A 20962-nucleotide genomic window follows, 5' to 3' on the forward strand; every position below is an offset into this window, starting at 1 on the left:
TTACAGACATACTATAGACACCCCCCAGGTACGATATTTAAAGGAACATTCACTTTTCGCTTTTTTTTTTTTTACTTTAAGCATCATTAAAATTACTGCTCCCGAAAAAACGGCCGTTTTTAAAATGTTTTTTTTTGCATTGATACATGTCCCCTGGGGCAGGACCCGGGCCCCCAAACCCTTTTTAGGACAATACCATGCAAATTAGCCTTTAAAATGAGCACTTTTGATTTTGAACGTTCAAGTCCCATAGACATCAATGGGGTTCTAACGGGATTTTCGGTCCGTTCGCAGGTTCTGGTGCGAACCGAACCGGGGGGTGTTCGGCTCATCCCTATTCCTCTATTATGGGCATCTTAACATCACCTACCCCAGATCTGGCCCTCCTCAACCTAGAGATTGGGAATTTCCCACCATCCTTTCGTTTTATAGTTGCTCATATCTTCTTGGCATCTAGGACAGTTATTACCAGATACTGGAAATCAGATAAAGCTTCAAACCTGTCTGAAGTGATCTCTTCCATTAATCTAACTTATGAATATGAAAAATCCCCGGCATTACGTCTGGACAGGCTAGACAAATTCACAAAAACATGGCAGTCATGGCTCTCTTGGGTTAAAACTTGACTCCTATATATGTTGATATTAGTCTCCTACTATTAAGCCTCTTCCAATTATGTTCCACCAGTAAGTACTATGCTTTACCCACTTGTTACTACATATGTTTGTTTTTACATACTGTGTTACATTGGAATATATATCACCGTTGATAGTGCTACTACATTACAGTATGTGCAATTTATTTTGTATTCATTCAATCTAATAAAAAACATTGAAAAAACAAAATAAAAATGTACAAGTTTTTTTTATAAGTCATATAAAACCCAATTTTTAATGAACAAATCAGAAAGGATGTTATTCTATACTAGACACAATGTAGTTGTATATAGGGTGTTCAAGGCAAAATGAGGACCCTCCTATTGCCAGGAAGAATACAGTTGAAATGAGCAGGGAGTAGGCAAGCAGATGTAGCGGTGTACTCCAGCTGCACTTCAATGGAGAGTAGCAAGCTTTAGTGGAAGGACAGAAACAAAAGAATGCGGTAATAAAACACTTTAATGTGCCCAAAACAATTAAAAGCACTTACAGAAATGTGGAGATAAAAAGCTCATTCATAATATGAAATCAGAAAAAGGGGAAGGTACCATCCAACGGTGTCACAAAAGTTGCCACCATCCCTAGCATACGAGAAAAGAAAAAAGACCCCTCAAAGAGTGGTGGGACTTTAAAGGCAACGAAAAATGGGAATAAAAAAGCAAGTTTTCAAATGTATAATTTTATATAATTGTATTAATAAAACTTGCTTTTTTATTCCCATTTTTCGTTGCCTTTAAAGTCCCACCACTCTTTGAGGGGTCTTTTTTCTTTTCATTCATAATATGAAGACATCCAGCAGAGGGATTTCCATTAACAAGCCTGGTGACGGGTCTCATTACCGGCCAGCGGTTACCTTCTTCAGCTCCATTGAAAAAGAAACCGGTGTACATGCTCTGAAATGCGTCACCCCGCCTCTGATATCACATCCAGGTGCTTGCATTCCACGCTGGCTCCAGCAGTGCAGTGGCCCTTGTGACATTCTGTCACAAGGGCCATGTACCTGATGTGAGACTGAAGTAGTGGGGAGGCCTCCCTTGCACCTCGGGTCCTTAAAGCCTCTGGAGATGGAGACAGAGACTTGGTGGGGACACCGAGTGGCAGGGGTGCCAAGGATGCAAAGCACCGTGCAAGCCTTAGTGCGAGAACCGAGCCGAGGTCAAGTCCAGTTGGGCAAAGGGTTAATCGGAAGAAGTATGGTCAAGATCCAAGCCGGGGTCGGTTCCAATCTGGTAGCTGAGTACAAAAGGGGCAAAGAAATAGAATGGTTAAGGTACAAATCCGAGGTCAAAGGCAAGCAGCAATCAAGAGTAGTCAAACAGGTTTCCAGGTCACAACAGGCTCAGACAGATCACACACTAGCACAGGAACAAGAGGGGACATAAGATAATCCAGCAATTTGGCAGTGTCTGGGCTGGGCTTATATAGGGAAGTTTGAGGTCACTTTCCGTGCACCTCCTGGGCATTTTCCCGCCTTTTTCCATCAGGTTGATGTCTCTTCCTGTGCGCCTCCTGGGTATTTTCCCACATTTTTCCATCAGGTTGAGGTCACTTCCTGTGCCCGTCCTGGGCATATTCCTGCCCTTTTCCATATAGTCTTCTGCGCAGGTTCGGGTTGGCGCCCTGAGACGTCTTTGGCGCATGCTCAATTGGCACAGATTTCCTCTTGCGCAAGGCGCCATTGGTGCATGTGTAGTAAGCCATTACACATTCCTAACATGCCTGACCGGAAATGAGATTGTTAATCCCCCTGCTGGATGTCTCCATGGTATTGATGAGCTTGTTTATCTTAACATTTCTGTAAGTGTTTTTGATCATTTTGAGCACATTAAAGTATTTTATTACTGCACTTAGAAGTGCCTTCTCTTTTGTTTCTATACTAGACATAATAGCTCCTGTCTACATGTTTCGTGACTTCCACTTCCTCAGGAAGTGGAAGTCACGAAACATGTAGAAGTCAGTCCAATAATTGTAGTTGTATAAATGTCCAATATATAAGAGAGTTCAGACCTAGAATAAACATGAAAAGCCACATTCATAATACTGTCCAGATTCAGCTGAGGATAGGGAGGACAACTGAAGAAGGAAAGAAGAGGAAGAAGAGGGAAACAAAGGGAAGAAAGAGAGAATAAAACACCCACCTTGCAGAGAAAGCACCAGGACCAGAAACATGCACATTCATTCCCAGACTGGAACACGAATTACACTCCCACCAGGCCTGTGGGAGGACCGCAGGGATACGGAGGCAGTGAAAGAAAGGGACAAATATTGTAAAAGATGTATTTTTAATATAATACTTTATCATCTAGATGGCTGCATGTCCAAATCTAAGCACAGAAGAAGAGTTTAATATTTTGGCATTTTCTGCACCTCCATCTGGACAGTTTACAATCTTTATTGGAGTTTTATTAATGTATCTGATGACTATACTTGGAAATGTCACTATTATTACAATTGTTTATGTGGCACCAAAATTACATACCCCGATGTATTTTTTTTTGTGTAATCTTTCCCTTGTAGATGTGACAACCACCTCCTCCTGCATCCCAAAATTACTTGTGATTACTCTAACACAAGATCACAAAATCTCCTTTCATGGTTGCATAATTCAACTCTTTTTCTTTATGCTGTGTGCTTGTGCTGAGACTTTAATCCTGACATCCATGGCGTATGACCGCTATCTGGCAATATGTAAACCATTACAGTATTACCTAATTATGAATAAGAAACTTTGTGCTTTGATGGCAACTTCTTCCTGGTTGATTGGAGCTTTAAACTCATTGATTTTGTCCTTACTTATATCTGTTTTATTGTTTTGCAAATCTCGTGACATCAACAATTTTTTCTGTGACCTCAATATAATGATTTCACTTTCCTCTGGGGATACTAAGACCTGGAAGCTTGTTGAAATTTTTGAAGACATTGTATCAGCCTTTACACCATTCGTACTTATAATAACCTCATATGTTTTAATAATTTCCAGCATATTAAAAATACATTCTAGAGATGGACGTCTCAAAGCTTTCTCCACATGCATTTCCCACCTCATCACTGTTATATTATTTTATGTCCCAGCCATGTTTTTATATTTTAAAGCAGAATCAGAACATACAAAAGAGCAAGACAAGTTACTTTCCATGCTGTATCTTGTTGTGGTCCCTATGCTGAATCCTCTGGTGTACAGTTTGAGAAACAATGATATTTGGAAGGCTATTTTGAAAGTAAAGATTGCAAGAAGGAAACTTTTGAGGCACTAAATAAACTTTTACCTTAGGCTTCATATTCAGTTCAAATATATACTGTAGGTGATTGATAGAGTTCTAGAGATAGCCCTTCCTTGCTGAAAGCCTTCCAAACTTGTTCCAGTTTCAAAGCATTTGATCAAATAGGGATCAAGTAATTGATGAAGATAAGTTTTGGAACACAATAGCTTAAAAAAGGAGTTGGCCGGGAGGTGCATGCGATGCAGCTCCCAAGATGGCCCATAAGCTAGGAGCTCTGTGCTACCCTGGACCAGCAGCCTTCCCAGCACCGGATTAGAGCCAGCGGGACTCCTGCCACAAACGACATCTAGTGGGAGAGACCCCTGGCACAAGTACATGCCTGGAGGGATGGTCTGCCATAACCTCAGACCCCAGTTTTTGTCAATGGCGGCCACGGCCCAGCCACACGACCAGATCTCAGAGGGACTGTCTGAAGAGAGGCAAGTGATAGCCCCAGCTACTCTCTCCTTTACCTCCCCGATGGTCAGTGGCAATCCCCACATCCATACCCCATCCGCAGCCTCAGCAGTGTCGCTTATAGAGTGAACGAGGGAGACCTATGGACTGTCCCCATTGGAAGTAACCCCTACACGCCCGGATCCTCTGTCTGCCCCAGGGGTATCAGACCTGGTTAGTCCCCTTAATGCAAGTGACTTATTCACCAAGTTATCAGAGCTATTAGACAGAGGCCTAGCACAAACTGCTGCTAAAATCACAAATGACATCCGATTTGACTTCCAAAACTTGGGTTCTAGAATGGAAGCAATTGAACATGAATTGGATATCACAGTCTCTAGGGCCAATCAGAACACGGACCAGATCCATGTTCTCCAAGACCAGCTTGATGTAGCCCTTTCCAGGATCGACAATCTTGAAAATTGTTCGAGGAGGAATAACTTAAGGATCAGGGGCCTCCCAGAATCCGTTACAGATATCCCTACAGCGGTGCAGGACCCTATGAAAAATCTGATCCCATCCATTCCCCCTCATAAATTGGAACTGGACAGGGCCCACAGATCCCTGAGCTCTCACAGGAAAGATGGATGCCCACGTGATGTAGTAGTGAAACCTCACTTCTACACAATTAAGGAAGAAATAATGTAAAGATCTCGTCAACAATCACAATTGTTATTTCAGGGTCACGCAATTCAAATTTTTGCCTACATATCTAACTCCACAATTCAAAGGCGAAGATCTCTGAAACCTTTCCTGGTGATTCTTACACAAAGGTAAATCAAATACAGATGGGCTTTCCCTTTTGCATTGAAATTCTCCTTTAAGGGTAAATCCTACACCTTCTTAAGCTTCCCGGAAGGAGAGCAAATGCTTCTAAACCTCAAGTTTATCTCACAAGACCCAGCAATGGACACTTTAAACCCAGTCAGGATCCTTCAAGCGACCCACACCTATGAGCCCCGGATCCCCATTGTGGAACATTTCCAAGACCAAGCGAGCGAAGGACAACAAGCCTCCCTGATGCTTGTGAACTGATGGATCACAACTCACTCCTGGATTTTCCAGGCCTTGGATCTGATGGTTACATTTGCTTTTCTTTCTCTGTAGTAACTCAGGTCCCTATGGCTTCTACCTGAAACTTCACTTGATCTTCCTTGATGGGATCTACAGAACTTCCACTGTTCTGTTGGCTATACTAGTTTTTACTATAATGTTTTTTGTTTCATGATTTGCACTTAACCTCCCTGGCAGTATTCCCGAGCGTGACTCGGGGTTGATTTTCTCTGCCAGGAGCGGTAACCCCAAGTCACACTTCGGGTAACATTGCAGAGCTGTCAGCGGAGTCCCCTTACCTTCTCCTGGCAATCCAGCGATGTCCTCCACTGTGATTGCCGGCGAGATCGCCGATGAGATCACTAGTGAGAGCGCCGACCGGCATTTGACTTCCTAGTTCCGTTCCCTGCGAATAAGAGCGGAACTGGGCGGGTAATTCAAAAGTGACACACACATAAAAGAGGTGATACAGTGTAATCTGAGAGGATTACACTGTATTATCTCAGATCTGACACTTGATTACTGTACAGTGCCCCATGCATGCCATTTTACTGTTATTTGTGCCCATAAAATATTTATAACATGGCATAAAAAAAGCGCCACTTTACTACAAAAGCGCTTTTGGACTAGTTGAGTGACAGCGTCAGCTACTCGGAGTTGATCGCAGAACTGAGTGATAGTGAGTCGTATGGAGATTTGTCACCTGACACTGACCTGGCAAGTGACAACTGTGATGATCCTGCACCTGACCTCAGCGATGTGTGTACTTGGTGCCCTATTGACTGCGATACGGACCAGGTAGCGCCCCCAAGATTCCCCTTCACTGGATCACCTGGAATGAAGGTAGATGTTGAGCATGACAACCCTCTGGCATACCTGAGGAGGTAACAGAACAGAGACAAATCGCTACCAAGAGCAGCAATCTGCTACGCTGCATGCCAGGTTTTCCAGAAGCAGAAAGTGGGAACCAGTGACCAAAGAAGACATCTGGCAGTTTCTGGGACTCATCATTCTTCAGGGGGTGGTGGGAAAACTGCTCCAGAAATGGTACTGGACCACCAACAGGTTACTGGCCACTCCGTTTTTTGGCACCGTGATGTCAGAATACCGGTTTTCCCTCATCATGAATTTGATGAGGCCACGCATCCTGCACCCAAACTAAAAAAATTCTGGGAGGTATGCCAAATTATTGTGACCAATTTCCAGTGGACCTACGTGCCAGAAAGGGATGTCAGCGTGGATGAAAGTTTCATGGCCTACAAGGGACGCCTAAGTTGGCTACAGTTTATTGCACCCAAAAGAGCGCGGTTTGGCATCAAATCCTACATGTTCTGCGAGTCATCCACTGGGTACATCTGGAATTTGGTCATTTACACAAGTAAAGGCACGAAAGTTAACCCCGGGTATAGCGGTTATGGGATGGCCACATCATCTGTCCTTACACTGCTGGAGCCATTGCTGAACCAGGGATATTGTGTGACCATGGACAATTTCTACACGTCTCCGGAACTGTATGAGGTTTTGCTGCAAAACAAGACTGATGCGTATGGTACCGTTAGGCCTAACCGATGTGACATGCCATCTATGTTTGCCAAGAAAAAACTAAAAGCGGAGAAATGGTTGCCTGGCAGAAGGGTAAGATGATGGCAATGCGATGGCGAAACAAGAAGGACGTGTGTCTCATGAGTACTGTGCACAATACCTCCACTGCCATGGTCCACACAAAAGGTGGGAAAGATGTGCTGAAGCCACAAGTCGTGATAGACTATAATAACACAATGGGAGGTGTCGACAGAGCCGATCAGGCAATGACATTTTATCTGGCTATGCGCAAACAGCAAAAAAATTATAAGAAGATTTTCAGGCATCTTCTGGAACATTGCCTTTGGAATGCATATATCCTGTACAGAGCAAAAAGTGACAAGCCTCTTGTTCATTCTGATTTCATCTGGAAGGTGGCTGAGCAGATTTTTGTCAACCACCAGACGCCATCAGTAGCTGTGAACAGACCTGGACGACGTGCTGTTGACATTGCCAACCCAGAACGCCTGACTGGTCGTCACTTTATGGACTACATACCACCAGACGCCATCAGTAGCTGTGAACAGACCTGGACGACGTGCTGTTGACATTGCCAACCCAGAACGCCTGACTGGTCGTCACTTTATGGACTACATACCACCAACCACAAAAAAGGCAGCACCTACCAGGATGTGCGTGGTTTGCTGTTCAAAGAGGGATGGCAATGGAAAGAAAGTCTGAAAAGAAAGCAGGTTCCATTGTCCTGATTGTGACGCTGGACTTTGTGCTGTACCTTGTTTCAAAATTTATCACACTCAGGATGTTTATTGAATTTTCTTTGTTTGACAAATTTCATTATTTTGTATTACATTATTGAATAAAATTATATTATTTATTAGATTATAATTCATGATTTTGTGTTTCAAACTTTATCACATCTGGGATGTCTACTAGAGTCTTGTTTGGTCAGGTTTAAGTAAGTAATTACTAAGAATTGCAGGCCTACAATACATAACACCAAATTTCCATGCAAAAAATTGTACCGCTTTTGGTACAAAATTCCTGACATAATCATACCGCCAGGGAGGTTAAGAAAGTATGGTTGGGTGCCCTGACACCCATGGGAAACCTAGGGTGGGTCCCCTTTAAGTTAGGGACCTGTCTGGATCTTCCCGGCTCTAACTCAAAATAAACTAGAGAGTCAAATCTTAGAGGTCAGTCCCCTGATAGGTTGAGTGTTACTCTAATTCGACCATACCCTAGGCCTACCCCCTTCCACATCCCTACTCGCTTATTTTCCTCCCACCCAGGGACGGACTGACCATTGAGCCACTCGGGCACTGCCCGAGGGCCCTGCGCCACTAGGGGGCCCCATCAGGTTTGCCAGCCTCAGTAAAACCAGGGACAGTATGTATAAATCTGTGTTTTTTTTTACATCTGTCTGTGTATACTGTGTGATTGTATACTGTGTGTGTGTATACTGTGTGGCCCCATAATCTCTGATTGCCTGGGGGCCCCATAATCTCCTATTCCCCGGGGGCCCCATGAGTTATCAGTCCGCCCTTGCTCCCACCCTACCCTACCTACACCAACTACCTTTACCCTCACCTCACCCTCCCTCTTCCCACATACTTTAGCATATCAAGTTTGCAGGTTGGTGTCCTGCTGGTTTTGATCCTCCAAATAGCTAGTTGCAGAAAGTTTACTGTTTTAAGGTTGGCTGCAGCCGGGGCAATTGCTGTGCGCCCCTCCCTGCCCTCTGGATATGGTTTTCGCATGCCCATACGGCAGGCCTCTAGCCCTTGCGAAGGGCTATGACAAAGTGTATTTTTTTACTGACTGGAGGAACCTTTCCTCTTCCTCTCATTCCGGGCCTATTTTAGGCATTTATGTTCTCAATTTCTCTATTTCTCCTTCTCTCTTCTTTTAACCCTCATTCTTTTCTAGCCAGTCCCTGGGCACCTTTTCCAGAGGCTCCACTTAGAACCCCGGTTTCCAATCAAACCTCTCCGGGGCCCCCAGAGCCAGCTCCGTATCAAGGTGAGTGACGATGACATGGATAGTTGCCTAACCTGCTTGCTCCATGGCCGGTGACACAACACCCATCCCTCCACTCCGTATAGTCTCCCATAACATGCAGAGTTTAAACTCCCCAGTAAAGAGACGAAAAGTCTTTCAGGCTGACAAATTCCACAAAATTGACATAGTGCTACTGCAGGAAACCCACTTCCGGAAACAGTATACACCCACCTTTCTCCATGCACATTATCCCCAATTTTTCCTTGCAAGTGTGGAGGATAAAACAAGGGGAGTATCCATGCTATTTTCTGAAAATTGCAAATTCACTACACAATTAGAACATAGAGACCCAGAGGGAATATTTCTCCTGATAAAGGGTATTATAGATGACCAACTATATTCTATTGTCTCCTTCTACGCCTCCAACTGGGGACAGACTAAATTCTTCCATACAATGTTCCAAATTCTAGGACCATTGGTGGGGGGTATCATAAATTATGGAGGAGATTCCAACACGGCCTTTGAAAAAGGTTAGATAAAACCAACCCCCCAAACTCACAGCTCATTCGCCCCTCTAAAGGAAGCTCCAAAATTGCTAAACTGATATTCCAACAAAGCCTAGCCGACATTTGGCGAGAATTGAATCCATCCAAATGTGACTATACCCACTTTTCAAACCCACATCTATCGCACGTCAGGATAGACCATATACACATTTCCACATGACATATCCCTTTAGTTCTCAAATCCACCATTAAGGATATGGTATGGTCGGACCATTCTATGGTCCTTCTCTCCCTATGTAATAACTTGATAAAACTTGATCACAACTCTCCCACTGGAGACTCAACAAATCAATTCTTAGCGACCCCATCAGAGTAACGGAACTTGAAAAAGCCCTTAAAGAATACTTTCTCCTGAATAATTTGCAGGGAATCTCAGCTGAGACTCTCTGGGCAGCACACAAAGCAACGATATGGGGGAAATTTATTCAAATAGCAACACCGTTGAAAAAGGAAAGGGGATCAAATACCACCAAAAGAAAGCTCTATTTGTGGGGAAAACCCATCAATTTTGTTTGGGTACAACGTCGCACGACTGCTCAATTGTAATTTAAAACGATGCAGTGCCGTATTGCAAAAAATGGCCTGGTCATTAAGGGGGCAAATCCTTCCAGTCCTTAAGTGGTTAAATTGTACTGTAAGTAAAGTCAAAACTTAAAAAAGTAAGCTTTTGGATTCATAGGGTTCCTTTCTCAATGATTAAACTGCCAATAAAAATTTTTGCAATTGCTATTTATTGTATACTTTCATAACCAGAAATATACTGTACCTTGTAGACATGTGCAGAATGGAAACATTTGTTTTGTTTCATATATATTCGTTATGTTACTAATTTTGTTTTGTTTTGGAATTTGCTTAATGTGGTTTTGGAATGTGTTAAATTTCGTTTCATTAAATTTTGTTTTGTTTATTAATTTTCTAACGAATTCCACATTTTTAGAACGATTCGGGTCGGTCAGAAAAATGATCAACAGATTAGAATTCTGTGTGAAGAATAGCTTGTTGTTAAGCAGTGGGCCGGGAAGCCAGCCACCGCATCCTTAACAACTGATGAGTGATCAGCTGGCAGCGGGTTTCCCCACTGACAGCTGAAATGTAAACATAACAATACTGACAATAGAAAATAAAAAAAAAACTTTGTCCCCCCCCTAGTCCATACCAGGCCCCTCAACGAGGCCGGAGGTTTTTTCTTATGTTCTTCTTTTTTTTTTGGGTTCGGCGGTGCTGCAGGCAGTGTGAGATAAATCTACAGTGAGGGACATTGTTTTGTCTTTCAAATATATTTTATTGGAAAAACATAAGAAAAAGGTTACAAACATTACTTTACTGTTGTCTTATTTTTTAATTCAAAAAAGTGTATTTTTTTTTTTAAAAAGTGCGCTTGTAAGACCGTGATTGCAAATACAATGTGACAGAAAGTATTGCAACGACTGCCATTTTATTCTCTAGGGTGTTAGAAAAAATATATATAATGTTTGGGGGTTCTAAGTAATTTTCTAGCAAAAACAAAAAAAAATGATTTTAACTTGTAAAGAAGTTTGAAAAATAGGCCCGGTCTTAAAAAAAGCATTGCAAAGAACAAAAGAATAGCAAAGAAAGTAAGTACAACACAATGTAACTAAGCATGAAGCCAATACAGTCTTGGGGTTACAATTACTCATTTATCCTGGTTTTGAACATGCCAGTCAAGCCATGTTTTCCAAAGTAGACTAGTGGCTTGGTAGCTTCCAGAAGAGGATGTAAAGAGCAACTTGTAAGTGGCATATGTGTGTATGATTTGAATTATTTCAGTAATAGTGGGGGGTTGGGGGTCCCTTCAATGTCTGACCAAGGACAGTCGAGCTGCTAAAAATATGTGTATTACTGGGATCTTTATTTTATGTGGTAAAGATTCAAGATCTAGGGAAAAAAGTGCCATTCCTGCTGACAGTGGAATTGCCAACCTGAAAATTTGATTGGTCAGCCGGAACACCGCCGTCCAAAGGAAGGAAACAGCAGGGCATGTCCAAATGATATCGTGGAGTATACCTGTGGTTCCACACCCCCTCCAGCATAGTGGGGAGGTTTGTGGAGCAAATTTTGAGATTCTGTATAGGGTTAGGTACCAACGCAGCAGGAACTTCTGGGAAATTTCACATAAATGTATATTTTTTGTGGCAGTATAAGTTGAGTATAGTGATTTTTGCAATTTTTCAGAGGGGTATGTCCTCCCCAAGTTTAATTCTTATGCTTATATAGGTGTTGACTTGAGAAATACATTTTTATTATTAATTATATTGTAAAATAGGGATATTCCCTTGATATTGGAATTAGAACAGGTGTATAATTGCACCACTTGCCCAGGTAAGGATATTTTTGGAGGTGGGCTATGTTGGAGGAAGTCTGCAATTCTTGTGTAGCTATAGAGATCACAAGATGGTAGATCAAACTCAATTTGTAAATTTCTAAAGGTTTTAGTTGCAGGACCCACCTGTAGGTCATCCACTAAGTGAATTTCTTTACTTGGCCAGTGTGATATAGGGAGGTCAGGGATAATGATAGCTAAACTCATAATAGGTAAATCAAATGTAGACCTGCTATCTTCACCACTTATCATGGTTAATATGCCCCGCCAAGCACGTAGTGATCCATATATAGTAGGTGAAAGTGTATTAGTCAGGAGTGAGATATCGGCTAGCCAGAAGATAATTATAGAGGTTATTATTCTACACTTGGCAGCTCTCCAATTGTGCCCAGAGATTGTTGGGAGATTGGGAGAACCATACCTTTAGGCTGGTGAGGACTGAGGCAGAGTAATGGTCTTTACTTACCACATGCCTGATCCCCCCAGCTCTCCTAGTGGTTGTTAGTTTGCCAAATGCACATCTCGCCCTCTTGCCTGGCCAAAGGTATTTATTCACTAATAGATATAAGGAAAAAGAGGCCGGATGGCAGTTGGTAAGTAAGTTGTTTGCTGAATCCCCCCCTGCTGAACCTACCCCTCCATGTTCAGCATCTCATGGAGTTTGGAAGACCCTGAATGCTGAAGGTGAGGGTCTGGTGGATCAGATTCTGCTGGATGAACTCGGACATTCCCTGACTCTGAAGCTGAAAGAAGGCTGTAGAGAAGAGAGGGCGGAAGATAAACAGTGATACTGCCTACCACAGATAGAGCAGCCCCTGGTCCCTTTCATCCTCTCTGATGACACAGATACCACAGCCCTGAGGTTCCTTTAAGGTTTTTGGGAGACCATAATTCCCTGGGCTTGGTGAGACCAACATATTGGTCTTTTCAGCTGGTAAGGAGACAACTTACTCACCTGGGTGTTTCGCTTCATTGGATAAGGGACTCCTTTTCTCATCACAGTGCCGATCGCACTATTCACTGGCCACCCCCTTTTTTCCTCTTGCAAATGTATTGGCACTCTGAATACTGCTATTGTGGATTACATTGATCCACATCTGAGGATCACCAATGCTATTTTGTTTGTGTGCATAACAATTATGTATATGTGATTTATTTTTATGTCACCAGGTGATTTAATTTTTATAACAATAGCACATTTTATTATTGTTTGCTTTAGTTTTCTGGTTCAGTTTGTTTTCACTTAATTTATATTTCTTCTGCTTCAAGAATTTAGTGCTGCACTAATATATATTTTATATTTATTCACTAATGATTGAGCAGATTTAAAGAAGGAGTCGGGTACCATAAAGGGAAGTGTCCTGAAACAGATATAGAAGTTGAGGTAGAAGTACCATTTTAAAGGCCGCTAGATGACCAGTCCATAATAGTTCGTTCGCCGAATTCCAAACGTTATGGGTCGTTTGCGCCAAATTCGTGTGGCGCGTCATGGCCCATAATTCACTGCGGCATCGCAGTGCATTGCTGGCTGATGATTGGCCAAGCATGCACTATGACCCGCATGCTTGGCCAATCACAGCGCCGTCGGTAGAGAGAGCTGTAATTGGCCAAAGCCAGGGTGGCTTTGGCCAATTATGGCTCAGGGGGTTTAGAACACGCCCCACACTATATAAGGCCGCCTGCAAAGCGGCATTGTGTAGTGTGTGTTCCGGCGTTGAGATACATAGATAGACAGAGAGACAGTGTCATTTCATTTGAGTTAGCTAGATTAGGCAGGACAGTCAGTGAGTATGCTGCACTTACAGTGTATTGTGTATATATATGCATCCCAGGTGTTGCATATATATATATATATATATATATATATATATATATACATACACTGTATTCAGTTTAGCTAGATCCATTCCTGTTATCTTCCTACTGACAGGCAGGCTTGTCTTGTTACAGTATTTACAGCTACCTGAAGAAAATTGCTGGTGTTCTTTTGATCCTATTAGTACCACAGTCAGGCAGCTAGACTATTTACAGTTAGTGTAGTGCGTCCTGCTCACAGTGTTCAACTAAAACTACAAGTTAGTGTAGTGAGACCTCTGCACAGTGTTCATCTAAAGCTACAAGTTAGTGTAGTGCGTCCTGCTCACAGTGTTCAGCTAAACCTACAAGTTATTTTTTTGCGAGCTCTGCACAGTGTTCATCTAAAGCTACAAGTTAGTGTAGTGCGTCCTGCTCACAGTGTTCAGCTAAAACTACAAGTTAGTGCAGTGCGTCCTCCTCACAGTGTTTAGCTAAAACTACAAGTTAGTGTAGTGAGACCTCTGCAGTGTTCATCTAAAACTACAAGTTAGTGTAGTGCGTCCTGCTCACAGTGTTCAGCTAAAACTACAAGTTAGTGTAGTGAGACCTCTGCACAGTGTTCATCTAAAGCTACAAGTTAGTGCAGTGCGTCCTGCTAACAGTGTTCAGCTAAAACTACAAGTTAGTGTGGTGCGTCCTCCTCACAGTGTTCAGCTAAACCTACAAGTTATTTTTTTGCGAGCTCTGCATAGTGTTCATCTAAAGCTACAAGTTAGTGTAGTGCGTCCTGCTCACAGTGTTCAGCTAAAACTACAAGTTAGTGTAGTGAGACCTCTGCACAGTGTTCATCTAAAACTACAAGTTAGTGTAGTGCGTCCTGCTCACAGTGTTCAGGTAAAACTACAAGTTAGTGTAGTGAGACCTCTGCACAGTGTTCATCTAAAGCTACAAGTTAGTGTAGTGCGTCCTGCTCACAGTGTTCAGCTAAAACTACAAGTTAGTGTGGTGCGTCCTCCTCACAGTGTTCAGCTAAACCTACAAGTTATTTTTTTGCGAGCTCTGCACAGTGTTCATCTAAAGCTACAAGTTAGTGTAGTGCGTCCTGCTCACAGTGTTCATCTAAAGCTACAAGTTAGTGTAGTGCGTCCTGCTCACAGTGTTCAGCTAAAACTACAAGTTAGTGTGGTGCGTCCTCCTCACAGTGTTCAGCTAAACCTACAAGTTATTTTTTTGCGAGCTCTGCACAGTGTTCATCTAAAGTTACAAGTTAGTGTAGTGCGTCCTGCTCACAGTGTTCAGCTAAAACTACAAGTTAGTGTGGTGCGTCCTCCTCACAGTGTTTAGCTAAACCTACAAGTTATTTTTTTGCGAGCTCTGCACAGTGTTCAGCTAAAGCTACCTGTAGAAGGTTGGTGGTGTTTTCCTGATCCCATCACTACCGCAGGCAGCTAAATAAGCTGCACGTTATTTTTTTGCGAGCTCTGCACAGTGTTCAGCTAAAGCTACCTGTAGAAGGTTGGTGGTGTTTTCCTGATCCTATCACTACCGCAGGCAGCTAAATAAGCTGCAAGTAATTTTTTGGCGAGCTCTGCACAGTGTTCACCTAAAGCTACCTGTAGAAGGTTGGTGGTGTTTTCCTGATCCTATCACTACCGCAGGCAGCTAAATAAGCTACAAGTTAGTTTTTTGCGAGCTCTGCACAGTGTTCAGCTAAAGCTACCTGTAGAAGGTTGGTGGTGTTCTCATACTACAGGCAGGCAGTTGATTTTGCTAGCTGCAGTATCAGTATATATATATATATATGTATATATATATATTTATATCACAGCTTAGTGCAACTACAGACCATTAGTATGTCTGGAAGGCCAACAAGGAGAGGCAGACAGTCACAAGCCAATAAAAGAGGGCAAGCAGGCTCTGTGTCTAGTGCTGGTCGTGGAGACGGTGCATCCTCATCAGCACGTGGCCGTGGGACAAGCTTGGCTTTTTTTTCGGCAGCTGGCCGTGTTGAGCCGCAACATGCGGAAGACTTGTTCAAGTGGATGACCAAGCCGTCCTCATCCTCCTCATCCTCTCTCACCCATGCTCAGGGTACTTTGTCTGGCAAAGCATCGGCCTCTTCCCTTGGCTCAATGTCATCAGTGACTCCTTCCCTAGCCCCACCATGTCCTCCTGAGGAGTCCCTCGAACTGTTTGACCACAGTGTTGGGTACATGCTCCAGGAGGATGCCCAGCGTTTGGAAGGCTCTGATGATGATACTGAGCTCGATGAAGGCAGTAGCATGAGCACGGACAGAGGGGGTGCCCAAGAAGGACAGCAATCTGGCAGTCATGCTCCCCCTGCTGCAGCATACTGCCAGGTTTGCTCCAGTGATGAGGAGGGAGGGGATAATGAGGTCACTGACTCAACATGGGTGCCTGATAGGAGAGAGGAGGAGGAGGAGGAGGCGGCACATCACCAACGAGGCAGGATGCCCTCCAGGGGCCAGCCTAAGGGCAGCACACTGACTGCATCACACCCCAAAGCTCCACATGTGCAGGGCGCTGCAGTCTCTGCACGTTATTCAAAAAGTTCTTTGGTGTGGGCCTTTTTTGAGCACCGCTGCTATTTGCAACATATGTCTCAAGCGTATCTCGCATGGCCAAAACATCTCCCGCTTGGGTACCACATGCTTGACCAGACATATGTTGACCTGCCATGCAGTTCGTTGGCAAGTGTATCTAAAAGACCCACACCAAAGAACAAAGAGGACCTCTCCTTGCTCCTCATCAGCTGAGATCTCCAACCCCACTATACCTTCAGTCCTCTCTGAGACCTGCACTGAAAGGAATGAAGGTGTAGAATTAGGTGTGTCACAGCCAAGTACTTGTGGGCAATCTGCTTTCCGTACACCGACTTCAGATTGTACCAGGCAAATTTCCCTGCCCCAGCTGCTGCACCGCCGAAAGAAGTTTGCTCCCAGCCATCCACATGCCCAGCGGTTGAATGCTAGCTTGGCAAAATTGCTAGCACTTCAACTGCTGCCTTTTTAGTTGGTAGACTCTGCCCCCTTCCGTGAGTTTGTGGAATGTGCGGTTCCTCAGTGGCAGGTACCCAAACGCCACTTTTTCTCACGGAAGGCGATTCCGGCTCTCTACCAGCATGTGGAAGGCAATGTCCATGCCTCACTGGACAGGGCGGTCAGCGGTAAGGTGCATATTACCGCTGACTCATGGTCCAGCAGGCATGGACAGGGACGTTACAAAGTTTCACGTTGCATTGGGTGACTCTGCTGGCAGCTGGGAAGGATGCAGGACAAGGTGCAGTAGTGATGGAGGTTGTTCCACCACCACGCCTCCAAAATGCCACTACTAATGATTGTGACACACCTCTCTCCTCCACCCCCTCCTCTTCTTCTTCCTCCATGGCCTCTTCCTGTGCTTTGTCCTCGGAACCAGTGGTGCTCCGTAGCCGTTCAAGGGGCTACGCAAGTACGCAGGCCAAAAGATGCCATTCAGTGCTTGAGCTGGTTTGCTTGGGGGACAGGAGCCACACTGGGGCAGAGGTTCTGTCAGCTCTGCAGGGGCAGGTTCAGAGGTGGTAGACGCCACGCCAACTTAAGGCAGGAATGGTGGTTTGCGACAATGGCACCAACCTCCTCTCTGCCCTCCAACAGGGACAAATGACCCATGTGCCCTGTTTGGCTCACATCCTTAACTTGGTGGTGCAGCGGTTCTTGGGCAGGTACCCGGGCTTACAGGATGTCCTGAGGCAGGCCAGGAAAGTCTGTGTGCATTTCCGCCGGTCATATAATGCCAGTGCTCGGCTGGCGGACCTCCAAAAGGAGTTTAACCTGCCCAAGAACCACCTAATCTGTGACATGCCCACCAGGTGGAACTCAACGTTGGCCATGCTGCAGCGGCTGCACATGCAGCAGAGGGCCATCAATGAGTACCTGTGCGACTATGGCACCAGGACAGGGTCAGGGGAGCTTGGTTTTTTTTCCCCACGCCAGTGGGCCATGATCAGGGATGCATACACTGTCCTATCACCATTTGAGGAGGCCACGAGGATGGTGAGCAGTGACAGTGCATGCATCAGTGACACTGTCCCCCTTGTCCACCTGTTGGAGCACATGCTGCGTGGAATAATGGACAGGGCACTTGAGGCAGAACAGAGGCAGGAAGAGGAGGATTTCCCTAGCTCTCAAGGCCCCCTTTATCCAGACAGTGTTCCTGCATGCCCGCCAATCACACAGGAAGACGAGGAGGAGGAGGAGGAGGAAGATTGTGTCAGTATGGAGGTGGAGCCTGGCACTCAGCATCAGCAGCAGTCTTTAAGGAATCAGTCCCAAGAAACACATGGACTTGTACGTGGTTGGGAGGAGGTGGCTGTGGACCATGTCTTCCTTAGTGACCCAGAGGACTCCGGACCGAATGCCTCAGCAAACCTATGCTGCATGGCCTCCCTGATCCTGCAAAGCCTGCATAAGGATCCTCGTATTCGTGGTATCAAGGAGAAGGACCAATACTGGCTGGCAAGCCTCCTTGATCCACGTTACAAGGGTAAGGTTGCGGACCTTATCTTGCCATCGCAGAGGGAGCAGAGGATGAAACATCTTCGGGAGGCCTTGCAGAAAGGTCTGTGCAACGCGTTCTCAGAGACTGGGAGGTTACAAACTCCTGTTTCTGGACAACGTGTTGCTGAGGCTTCGGTCAGTCAAAGAAGGAGCGGTGGAGAAGGTGGCCGTCTGACCGATGCGTTCAGACAATTTTTTGGTCCGCAGTCTGTTTTACATGGTGCAGGAATACCTAGGGGCAAGATCTGACTTGGACACCTTTCCCACCGAAAATCCTCTGGGTTACTGGGTCTTGAGGATGGATCACTGGCCAGAGCTTGCACAGTATGCAATTGAGCTACTGGCCTGTCCTGCATCCAGCGTTCTTTCGGAACGCTCATTCAGTGCTGCTGGAGGCTTTGTAACCGATCACAGGGTACGTCTGTCCACCGACTCGGTCGATCGACTGACCTTCATAAAAATGAATCAGTCTTGGATCACCACCAGCTACCAAGCACCTGATGCTGATGTAACCGAATTTTTTTTTTTAAATCTCAGATCCCTTCAAAGACTGCCTATGTTGATGCTGAGTGACTATCCCTGAGTAATTATCCTCTTCCTCCTCAATGATCATGCTGATAGCTTGTAAGAACATTTTTGGTTCTGGGCGCCACCACCAGTGCCTAAGGCCCAATTTTTCAGCCCCTGTTTAACAGGAGCGTGTAATTACAATTTTTGATGCAATACTTTGCAGCAGGGCTCGTTTCTGCGTTCCAACTAGAGTATCTGTGAGGGACTGCAGTGTTGTGGCACCAGTGCCTAAGGCCAAATTTTTCAGCCCCTGTTTAACAGGGGCGTGTAATTACAATTTTTGATCTAATATTTCACAGCAGGGCCCATTTCTGCACTCACCAAGAGCGAGTGAGGACTTACAGTGTTGTGGCACCAGCACCACCACCACCACCACCAAAGGCCCAATTTGTCTTCCCTTGTTCAACAGGGGCATGTAATTACAATTCTTGTTCTAATATTTCACAGCAGGGCCCATTTCTGCACCCACCAAGAGCGAGTGAGGACTTACAGTGTTGTGGCACCAGCACCACCACCACCACCAAAGGCCCAATTTTTCTGCCCTTGTTCAACAGGGGCATGTAATTACAATTCTTGATCTAATATTTCACAGCAGGGCCCATTTCTGCGCCCACCAAGAGTGAGTGGGGACTTACAGTGTTGTGGCACCAGCACCACCACCACAACCAAAGGCCCAATTTTTCTGCCCCTGTTTAACGGGGGCGTGTAATTACAATTTTTGGTGCAATACTTTGCAGCAGGGCTCATTTCTGTGTTCCAACTAGAGTATCTGTGAGGGGTTGCAGTGTTGTGGCACCAGCACCAGTGCCTAAGGCCTAATTTTTCAGCCCCTGTTCAACAGGGGCATGTAATTACAATTATTGATCTAATATTTCACAGCAGGGCCCATTTCTGCACCCACCAAGAGCGAGTGAGGACTTATGGCCCGTACACGCGGTCAGATTTTCCGATGGAAAATGTCCGATCGGAGCGTGTTGTCGGAAATTCCGACCGTGTGTGGGCTCCATCGGACATTTTCCATCGGATTTTCCGACACACAAAGTTGGAGAGCAGGAGATAAAATTTTCCGACAACAAAAATCCGTTGTTGGAAATTCCGATCGTGTGTACACAAATCCGACAGACAAAGTGCCACGCATGCTCAGAATAAATAAAGAGATGAAAGCTATTGGCCACTGCCCCGTTTATAGTCCCGACGTACGCGTTTAGAACGATCGGATTTTCCGACAACTTTGTATGACCGTGTGTATGCAAGACAAGTTTGAGCCAACATCCGTCGGAAAAAATCCTAGGATTTTGTTGTCGGAATGTCCGAACAAAGTCCGACCGTGTGTACGCCCTATTACAGTGTTGTGGCACGAGCACCACCACCACCAAAGGCCCAATTTTTCTGCTCTTGTTTAACAGGGGCATGTAATTACAATTCTTGATCTAATATTTCACAGCAGGGCCCATTTCTGCGCCCACCAAGTGCGAGTGAGGACTTACAGTGTTGTGGCACCACCACCACCACCAAAGGCCCAATTTTTCTGCCCCTGTTCAACAGGGGCATGTAATTACAATTCTTGATCTAATATTTCACAGCAGGGCCCTGTGAGAGCTTACAGTGTTGTGGCCACAACAACACCTAAGGCCCAAATTTCTGCTGAGTATATAGGGCAGGCCCCTACTTTCAAACATCTAACTTACAAACGACTCCTACTTGCAAACGGTAGGAGACAACAGGAAGTGAGATGAAATCTACCCCTAGGAAGGGAAATTCTCTCCTGTAAGAGTTAATATGGGAAAAACATTTCTCCTTTCCACTGATGCTTTCCAATCCTTGTTCCACAAAAAACCCCAAATTTTCAAAAAACATTTGTCAATGGGACAAAAAGTGAGGTGAAATCTTCTGAAGAGGAGGACAGACAGCAAAACAAATGTCACAGGGGTGATAACCCTTCCTTATGTTTTCCAAAAAGCTTAAAAAAGATTTTTTGGCTGGAGCTAAACACGTTAAAAATGTACCCGTTCAAAATTACAAACAGATTCTACTTAACAACAAACCTACAGTCCCTGTCTTGTTTTTACCCCCTGTATACTGCTGTTCAGAGTATATAGGGCCTGGTGGCCCCACACCTTTCCTTATTTTAATTTGGGTGCAGGGTTCCCCTTAATATCCATAC

The 20962-nt window shown here is 44.7% G+C and overlaps 1 protein-coding gene across 1 annotated transcript; it reads left to right on the plus strand.

Moving 5' to 3' along the window:
* The first annotated feature begins 2962 nt into the window (after positions 1-2962).
* LOC141134291 (olfactory receptor 5V1-like) lies at positions 2963-3910 on the plus strand. Its single transcript, XM_073623867.1, has one exon. The coding sequence runs from the start codon at positions 2963-2965 to the stop codon at positions 3908-3910; it is 948 nt and encodes a 315-aa protein (XP_073479968.1).
* Positions 3911-20962: the final 17052 nt, after the last annotated feature.

The sequence above is a fragment of the Aquarana catesbeiana genome, linkage group LG03 (assembly GCF_042186555.1).
Source record: "Aquarana catesbeiana isolate 2022-GZ linkage group LG03, ASM4218655v1, whole genome shotgun sequence".
NCBI classification, from domain to species: Eukaryota; Metazoa; Chordata; class Amphibia; order Anura; family Ranidae; genus Aquarana; species Aquarana catesbeiana.

What these genes read in the sequence shown, in the direction of transcription:
- LOC141134291 (XM_073623867.1), top strand. Translation starts at nt 2,963, where the DNA reads ATGGCTGCATGTCCAAATCTAAGCACAGAAGAAGAGTTTAATATTTTG.